Below are 10,159 nucleotides of genomic sequence, written 5' to 3' on the forward strand. Positions count from 1 at the left end.
TCTGCAAAATCTAAGGGATAAACGAACACTTACGTTGAGTGGGAGATAAAATTAGACTTGTTATAATGTTATAAAAAAAATACACATTGAGAAAGAATATGTTCAATTCAACTGTCTCAATAACTTCAATTCATTTTTATTAGTATTACAATAACAGATCTATCTTTTTTGCTGTCAAAATCAGAGTATCATGGAATAACTGGGTGTTGCTATGGTTCAGAAGTTATTTACTCGACAAACCTCAATGTGCTAAAATAAACAGCGTCCTATCAAGTAAAAAAAAGCAATTGATACCGGGGTCCCCCAAGGAAGTGTACTTGGCCCTGTTTTATTCATACGTGTGAATCATTGTATTGGTGCCACATGCCAGTGTAGGGATGTCTGCAATATTCTGTGTAATGTTCGCTGTAAGTAGACCCACCCGCTCTGATTCGAAAGTGCATATAGATTGTAACGATAAGGAGCAACATTGTCTGCTGTTCAATTGATCATATCTAATCTATCTAGCAGAAAGTCGATGGCAATATTCGATTTGCCTCTTTCCTTGCGACTCGAAACGTTGGTTTTTCATGTCAATTGTTTTGTCAAGCTCTTGAATGTAAAATATGTGTCAGAGGCATGGAATTCAGAGTGGATGGATGCGTCTCTCAATTCATCTTGTAGAAAATTTACCAAGAGTTGTCCATCTTCAGACGCGAAATAAGTATTGAAATCTCTTGCTGAATGTGTCAAAGTATGATAGTTTTCTTCTAATTTTTCAGAGCCACCTCTCTCTTGCTCCTACAGTAATGAATGAAACGTAACTCTCTTTCCTAATTGACCAACTTATACCTCTATCAGCTTCCGTGTGCTTCGCCGGATCACACTTTTCGTAACGCTATCGTCACGCTTTACCCAGCTTACTCCTCAAGTCAAGCGCGCGTAAAAACTTTTACTTCAAAAACATAACATAGTATAAAATAAAGTTATCAAAAATTTGCTGACGTCAGGTGGGAAAATTCTGAATTACAATAAAACAAACAGCAGTAAAAGTTCCTCTTTATTATTGGTAACTCTACACTCAAGCCTCTCATAAGTTGTTTTAATTCATAAATGGCAATTTTTCTGTTTCCTTATATTTTTTCAATAAATAGTACATTCTAGATACAAACTAAAGAATAGAAACTTGAAATTTCTCCGTATTAATTGTCAAATACTGATATATATTAAATGCCTACATACAATTCTCTTTATTATCATTATTTACATCTGTACATTCCACTACTAATGGCTACACCTTTCTAGGCTTTTATTGATCAATTTCAGAAGTTCTAAATACAAAAAACAGTCCCGCCCAGCGGGTTTACATATTTCTCTGTGATCCAGAGGGACGTCACATTTTATTCCTACATGTGGATCTGAAACAAATGACCACTTAAGATATTCGGTGAAGCACAGAAAAACAAAGAAGTATTCAAGTGAATTTTCAAAATTTCCTCATTAGTCTGACTAACAAAGTTTTTCTTCCCTATTCAGAGAAATCGGGCAAATTTCGGATATGCAGTTGTTCGCTCCGACTTAGGAAGAGGAATCAAATGCTCTGAAAGAATTTCGATTTTCAATTGTGGAATATCATTGACTTTGAGTCGATGATGGTCACTATCCTGCACTGATGAGTGGCTAATAAGCCCGAAACCGGTCTGCAAGTGTGCCCATTCCAAAATTGAAGGTCGACTCTTTCAGTTGTATTGCCAATTGCATATGCAGGAAATTTTCTATGAAGATTCCTGCACTAACGCCTGTCGGATATAATCCAACGCCCTTCGTGGTATTAGCCAGGGAAGTAGTTGTTTTCTGATAGGCGTCAGTCCATTAAACCTTCTGTGTAGGTATATAGAGACTGGCTTGAACATAAGTTCATTTCTTTAGATTAAATTTTCAAAATGATCAACTCTCCAGTTCTTTGGGAATCACACAAGAATTGGGAATTTCAGTGAAAAGTAAATCAGGACCTGTTTAGATATTTTAAATCGCGAGAGTGGTGAAATTAAATTACCTGCAGAATCATACGCCACTACCTTCATATAAACAAAAAACATCAGCGTGAAGGCGGTTTCTATAAAGCTGAAAACTTCGAGGTCGAAATTCTGTAGAACGTTTACGAATCTTTGATGTAGATCTGCCAGAAAATTACAATCTGAAAAGGGAATGTTATTACTTCACACTGATTCTCCTTACAGGAAACTTACTTCTTTGTATTTCCAATAGCTCCACACTTCTTCTTAGTAAAGGCAATTTGAAATCGGCTAATACTGAACCCTTGTGAGGTACGCTGTACCACATGATAGCCCGCGATTGAACCAGTATGTCGTTTACGTCTATCCTTTCTTGACCGTTCTCCCAAGCTGTGAAACGAATGAAAACTGTGTCAGCTGAAAATGAACTTACTGCTTCTTTCTATTTGGAACAGAGCTTGAATACTTCATCAATTTCTTATGATTCAGTGTACAGTAGATGAACAAGGCGGATTCCGGCTCAAACGGGAGTGGGAGAAACGTCATCGAAATCGACGCAGGATGGAACGAGTATCGTAGCGATTTAAGCGTGGAACTCCGCCCCTCGGCCCCCTTGGTACTCCACCTAACCTATCAGCTCCCTTAGTACTCCACATCACCGCTCAGGCCCTCTTGCGACTCTGCCTCACCCCTCGGCCCCCTTGTCACGTTCCAGTCACGTGATTTAGATTAAAAAAAGTTTATAGTTATGAGATTAGAACCTGGATCGTCCGCGCGGTAGACATTATCCTTAGCCTCTACACTAACGTAAGATATTTAAGGTACAAAATACATCATTGAAAACAAACATGGCGTCGAAGTGTACAGGGTGCGTCAAAATACATCATTTAAGAAAAACATAACAGTTCCACGAGGCTGTAAGTTTTCAACGTGCGATCCCTCAATGTGTACAAGGTATCTCAAAATACATCATTGAAAAACAAATATGACGACGAAGTGTACAGGGTGCGTCAAAATATAATATTTAAGGAATAAAAACATGTCGGTTTAAAATATGATATTAATGTGTATACAGGGCGTTTCAAAATACATCATTTAAGAAAAAAACATGTCGATTCAACAGACGTCTAGCGTTCCAACATGTCGAAAGTCTCGTATCTTTGTTAACCAAGTTAGCATCATCAAGAGAAGAAGGAGATGGCGCCAAAGGTGTCGAGGAGTTATGTATTGTGAATCAAGAATCAAGAAAAAACACTTATTTAAAAAGAAGAAAATACAAAAAAATTAAATTAAAATGCATTAACAAAAAGAAAAGAAAAAAAATACAAAAACAAACAGAAATGAAAATTCAAAAAGCAAAAAACGAGGAAAAAAAACTCTATGTTTGAGCTACTACTCAATGTTACTTTCAAATAGTTTTTTTATTAAAACAGTCTGGCTAATTGGTTCTTCCAAAGCCAAAAAATTTTAAACCACACACACACACACAAGACGCGATGTGATACGGGACTACCAAAACCTTTAGATGTTCATCTAATAAAATCACTGAAAAAAACAATATACGACTGTTACAAAAGCAATGAGATATCTACAATTGAAATCATAAGGAAGAAATTGAATACTTTCGGCCATAACGTGAGCTGCTGTGACAACTCTTCAGAATTGGATAAAGAAACTAGGATTTAAATTTAAAATAATAAACAAACGTCAAGCAGTTATGGAAAGCAGAATAGTGGAATTGCGTAACAAATACTCAGAACAAATAACTAAATGTAGACAAGAACAACGGCAAATTTTCTATTTGGACGAAACTTGGTATGACACTCACAACACAGTTACGAAAGGGTGGACTGATGGTTCGAGAATGTGTACGCCTAACATGCCTGCAAAGGATTGCGACTAATCATTGTGCATTGCGGAGAAAGTAAAGGATGGGTTCCGAATTCTTTGAAACTATGTGGAAAAAGCTTGAGGACCGCAATGTTGACTATCATAAGAACATGGAAGCTAATATTTTTGAGGAATGGTTTGAAAACACATTGATCCCAAATTGGGATGCGAATAGTGTAACAGTTCTTGACAACGCTTCCTATCATTCGCGACAGCTCATCAAATTACCGAATAAAAACTCGAGGAAAGATGGAATACAAAGTTTTTCAATGGATAACAATTTGTATTTTGAAGATAACTATACCAAAAATATTGAACAGTTTGATGTATAAGTTTGAAAATGTCCTCACAGGACGAAACTGCAGTAACATCAGTTACAAATAAAAGTGGTAAAAAACAGAAAGTTTCAGCTCTCCTTTCCTCATCTAAATTTTCCCTAACAGTGACGAACTCTAAACTCGACTGAAATAATCCAACTCCTCTCACCATTTACTATGATTTGCTTGATGAATAGACCTCCTTTCGAATGACCAACCCAAACGATTGGTTTCCTTCCTACTCCTAGTCGAATTAGTTCTTCAATCATCTCTTGACTTCGGGTCACCATATCAGTTCTGAAAAGAAAAAAAAAAATACTTCCATAGTACTTCACTAACTGCCGCATGTTTGCTGGTATTTGGTAAAGCTTCCAATTGAAAAGGAGTCTTGAACTACTTACCGTTTTCTCTTTTTCGTCCACGACGGACACCACAGCACGTCCGTGGAGTAATTCAAAGCGATGACCCTCGCATTGGGACAATCCCGCGGTATCCAATCCTTGGGCCAACAGTTGCTGTAGTCCGAGTTTTCGTCCTGATACTCCATCTCCCAAACATTATCCTGCTGGGTGGCATATGTACGGCCCTCTTTCCTCGCTATTTTCCTCGGAATTTTCGAGTAAATTCCAGATATAGTCCGTTTGAGGGATTGTTCCGTTTGTGGCACGTAGAGGTTGCCTGTTGATAAGCGTCTAACTGGGAATTGATTGGTGAGTTTGTGGCCGTTTCGTCTCCAGGTACCTGAAGAAGAAATACTATTGTAGTAGACCCGAAAAACCCCGTATAATGTTTGGTTAATGATCGGAACTTGCTATACACATGTAGGCACGTAAGAAGTTATATATATTTTTTTATTATTTATCGCTGTGACTTATTTAAGTTCCATCATTCGATATATTGTTTGAAAAAAATATATATTTATTTATATTTATACACAGGGTGTAACATAAGTACGTTAAAATATTCAAGTGACGTATTCCTGAGACAATTTCAAGAAAAAAGTCTATATGAACTTGTGTCCGTTGAAATTGAATTTGTTTGTTCGCGTTTTGAAAATAACTCTTGCAAAAAATAAGTTATTTGCACGAAATTTGATATCCGGGGTTTTTTTGACGCGGGAAATCATAATTTCGTGTTAATTTTCACGTAACATCTAGAGGGCGCTGCGTACGCTGTCATTATTTATTTCAAATTGCCCTAACTTTTTTGACAGTTAACTTTTGGTACTTTTCATGAAAAAACCTAATTCCCACACCTTTTCCAAGTAAAAAAGGTACACCTCCTCAACAACGCTGCAGGTGATCGTTTTCTAGATATTTACAATTTTCTCAAAAAACCCCGGGTACCGAATTTCGTGCAAATATAACTTATTTTTTGCAAAAAATTCAGTTCCAACACCCCGTATCTCCGAAACGAAGCATTTTCGAACACAAGTTCATATAGACTTTTTTTCTTAAAATTGTCTCAGGAATACGTCACTTGAATATTTTAATGTACTTATGTTACACCCTGTATATTTTATTCGGACTGATACAAAACAAGTGTTGTAAGTTCAAAAACTCTTGGGATAAATATCGTGACTATACTTGCCAGTTCTCACGCAAACATTCGTAGATGTCTTGACTTTCACTCTGTTTTGATAAAGAAAAGTAAATGGTAAAGCAAGACAGCTGCGCCCCCAGACGAAGCTTCTGTTCACTATGGACAGAAGGAGTCTGGCCAAATGCGCTCGACTGAGAACCAACGGCTATATGAATAAAAGAAGAAGAAGCCAACTTCAAGGTATCGGTTTTTCCCTAACACGCCAAAATAAGTATAACTTCAAAAAATCCATGCCAACTAACCCCGGCCTTCCCCAACTCACACTTTGATTTTGTACATACCTTGCTTCCAAGTCCTGTCCAATCCGCCGTGCAACCCATGAACGAAGATCACATCGACTAGAACATCTTCAGGTTCCGACAGCACGACGCAATCCACCGACTTTTCCGGATCCTCGGAGCACTGTGCACCTTCAGTGATCACTGCTTGGTTTCGACCGTGCTGGTCCTTCATTATCCTCAAGGTCAGCGGCAGCGATATCCTCTGGACGGAGGCAAGCGACCGTGAGATTTTGTTCGCCAGGAAAGCTACCACCGCGGGAAGGACTTCCTGCCTAACATTGCGCAGGACGACTTGCGGAGGGTTCCTGAGGAAGGCGTAGAACACCGTCGAAACGGGGGGCAGAACGGCTCGGGCTACCAGCTCGACGGTCTCCCGGATCTTGCTGGACGAGGTCAAATGTCAAAAATTAGTGCTGTCGATTTATGACATGGTGACGTTGAATTGAGTTTGAGTCAATGATACCGGGTGGCAATGTTTTTGGGGATTGTATTTGTGTCTTCTAAACAAGAGCGGTTTTTTTTCAACAGTGATAAACTACACATAGCACGTTTTATTCACGAATGACTTGAGATGCATATACACTGGTGTAGCGACTTGATGTCGTTTACGTGGACTGTTTTTTTGAAAAAATCACGCTGACATGAAATATTAGTCTGCTCAGCTTTGAAAACAAGGAATTTCCATTAGAAAAAAGGTCACTTTGTGCCACGTTGAAGGAACTGCTAACCAGATTTAAATCCAAAGAAAACCTTACAAGTATTTCCATTTGATCTATTTCTAGAAAGGGATTATTGTACTTGTCTGGTTTCTAACATTCAATCAATAATGTGATTAGGTAAAAGCCTCGCTAATTTTCTCACCGGTAGAACCTTCTCCAATCATCATCAGGCAAAAACAGCCTTTGTCAATTTCATTGAATGACGAGCACACAGTTTTATGGTGACGCAATAAATCGACTTGTGCGTCGGCGATTAAATTAAATGAGTATTCACTGAGAAATTACAGTTCAAAGTATAGGTACTCATGAAAACGGGCACAACTTCATATGAACCTAGTACGACAACGCGACTATCCATGTGTTGGGCATCCTTACCTTGCTGGCACAACCAAAAATGATGTTCTGCTAAAATGTACGTCGAGTTCTGGCGATATTATACACTGATCACACATTATATCTTCCACGTCCACCATTTTGTTATGTATCTGGAAAAAATAGCTAGTTAATTTATTCACTGGAATGTTATCATACGTCTATTATCGTTCTTCAATTCATGTGAATATTTTTCTGATGTACAGAGTTGACTGGACGTGTTTCATGGTTCATTTTCCTAGTTCGGACTTCCATTATCTAATATGATTCTAATTTGATTCGAAATCTGTGCAAGAATGAATAAAATCAGAATGAAAAGCGAACATATCAGATATATTGAGTAATAAAACGTGAAATGATATCAGTTATATCAAAAATCATAGAGAAAGCCGTAAACTACCACATCCTTGAAACTTTGGAAAGCTTTAACATCTTGAGCGAGCGTCAATATAGCTCAATATGTCACCCATATTTGGAATAACGAAATCGAGCCAAGAGTTGTTGCTCTTATAATAATAACAATAAACGTGAATCGCTACTTTCGCACAGGCACCGATTTCAGAGCGCCCCAAGGATTTTCCTGTAATGCTTGTATTTTGTCCTTGAAAAAAAAAATAAAACGAATAAAATATTGAAGATGAAAGTGATCACAGATCAAAAAGAAATGAAAATAAGACAAAAACTGAAATGAATTATTTTTTAATATTCTCGTGAAGTAACTTGGTTTAGAATAATATTCCAAACCAAGTTATCGGTATGATAATGAAGATGGATAAAGTATTCGAAACATCACCAGATAAGTATACAATTAGAATACATTTCCGCGGTTAGAAATTTGAACATCTGATTTCGAGTTGAACCGCGTTCAAAATTTTGCGTTGATCGACGTTTCGGCTTCGACTTTGACATTTTCAGGAAGTAGAAAAGTGTGGCTGCACTGAGATACACTTTATATATTCTTGTTGGTTCGGAAATGAAGATTCATATGCCTTATTGGATTTTATAGTCGTTTCAGAAACAATTTTATAGATTCAATGGGAATACTTACTTCGAATAAGACATTGCGATAATTGTAATCTGAAAAAAGTCTACAGGGATTCGTTGTGTGAAAAAGTTGTTTCCTTGAGTTCCTTGAGAATCCAAAAAATTGTCAATCTATTGACACCGGTCATACTCGCGCATTTTTGCACTACTTCCTCTTTATTTTTTACTTCGGGCGGATATTGTATTCTTCAAGAATAATATACATTCATAACAATTGTTTTTTCATTTATATTCAATGGTGACAATTTCGGACGCTTCACGATTCCCGAACAACTAGCTTCCATGTTGTACAGCTGTTTATTCAACGTGCTCTCGAAGTAAACTGAAGAATATCACGAGTAACCCCGCTAAAAAGCCAAGTCGGTCTTATTGATGGGTGCAGTGTGTCTGTTGACAGTATAATTCACAGGAATATCTATTTATACCGCCTTCAAAAACAGTGTTTTTTTTAAACTTTCAACTAAATACCAACTAAATCTACCATAGTAGATTTGTTATTTTGTTTGTTATGAATGATATTTTTCAAGAATAAATATTGTATTTTCGTCGTATAAATTCATTCATTTGATTCGTTGAGAGTAAATCAGTCTCTTTCATTTCTGAACAGACACTAGTTTCCTCATACCTTCAATAAGTATCGTGTTAATTTCTAAGCGCTTTGTTTAAAAATACTTAGAAACGATATAAATATGACATTGTTCATTGCCCTGATTATTCATGAATTGTGACTAATATATTAATTTTTATCTGTTGACTTGGCATAAGATAGATACCATCGCAATTGTACAACTGGCTAATTCTAAACTTTGGTTCGAAACAAAAGGATGGTTTTTCTTTCGTTTTCGTTTTATTATTCACAAGAGACCCGGAACCTTTCTCTATAAATTGGATCGTTTTGTGGGGCGGAAAGAACAAATTAAACACATGATAATAGAAGACAACGAACACACACTGTAGCAGGGCACCCCTCAAAATACTGTCTCAAACTAAATAATGTATTTTGATCCAAATTTGAATATACGTTTTTGAATTGAATTGGATTCTATGAAATCACAGGCAAGCAAAAAACCCGATGAGTTTGTTAGTTTAGTATCTTTATACTATGGTTTAGTGAATGAGACCCTTTTCACTGTATCCGAAATATAGGGTGATTCAAAAGTGCCTACCATTGTTATAACGTTCGTTATTGTTAATGAAAATTTTCAAATCGAAATTTAAATTGGCCAAATCACGATCATTGTGACGCAAGACCAAGAAAATAGTTGAGTAGTCCATTTCTGACTTTTTGAGTGAAAATTTCATCTTTCTAATGATAAAAATACTTAATGTACCCATGTATCATTATTTTTTGATAAAAAAGGATTTTTAGTTATAAAAGCAGTAAAAAATCTGTACAAACTAGTACAGACAACAAAATTATAGAAAGAGTGGCATGAAAATATGGAAGAAAAAGCAAACCTAACCTCATTAACAGTTTGTTACACATCAACTTTTTCTAATAAATGTTCGTAGTTTCAAAATCATTGAACAAAAAAGTATATTCAAGATGAGAATTTTATTAACTAAAGTTCCCGAACTTTGACACTTTTCATACGTAAATATGTATTTTTGGAGAAGTTCCATTGCACATAATCTGATTATAATCAAATAAATTGTAGGTATTCTCTTCACAAAAAATATTGAATCAAGAATAAATACAATCCTTACCTTGATCGAGCAAACTATTTGTTGTTATTGGCGGTCACGGCCACTTTATAAAACACGTCGCATTATATAATTGCTTTGATCTTTCCTACTACACTCTTCCCGTTCGTGACGGACGAAATACCATAGAAAAAAAAAACAGGGGGTTTTTCGTGGCCACTAACTTCTTCAACATGTGCAACTATGATTTAATATGGACGCACAATGTTGGACTGGAACAAAAAATAGAAGTGAGA

At 36.5% G+C, this 10,159-nt stretch overlaps 1 protein-coding gene across 1 annotated transcript; it reads right to left on the reverse strand.

Annotated features, from left to right (window-relative positions):
* Nucleotides 1–1,024: 1,024 nt before the first annotated feature.
* On the reverse strand, nt 1,025–10,159 carry LOC111510133 (protein SERAC1). The gene is made up of 8 exons (XM_074185058.1): nt 9,927–10,159; nt 7,179–7,288; nt 6,085–6,467; nt 4,603–4,942; nt 4,371–4,498; nt 2,229–2,384; nt 2,036–2,176; nt 1,025–1,397 (listed from the first exon to the last, which is right to left on the reverse strand). The coding sequence occupies exons 2-8, from the start codon at nt 7,274–7,276 to the stop codon at nt 1,264–1,266; spliced, it is 1,380 nt and encodes a 459-aa protein (XP_074041159.1). The 5' UTR covers nt 7,277–7,288; nt 9,927–10,159; the 3' UTR covers nt 1,025–1,263.

This window comes from Leptinotarsa decemlineata, unplaced genomic scaffold, assembly GCF_025532065.1.
Source record: "Leptinotarsa decemlineata unplaced genomic scaffold, Ldec_3_MD MMD2_tig00026361_RagTag_RagTag, whole genome shotgun sequence".
NCBI lineage: Eukaryota > Metazoa > Arthropoda > Insecta > Coleoptera > Chrysomelidae > Leptinotarsa > Leptinotarsa decemlineata.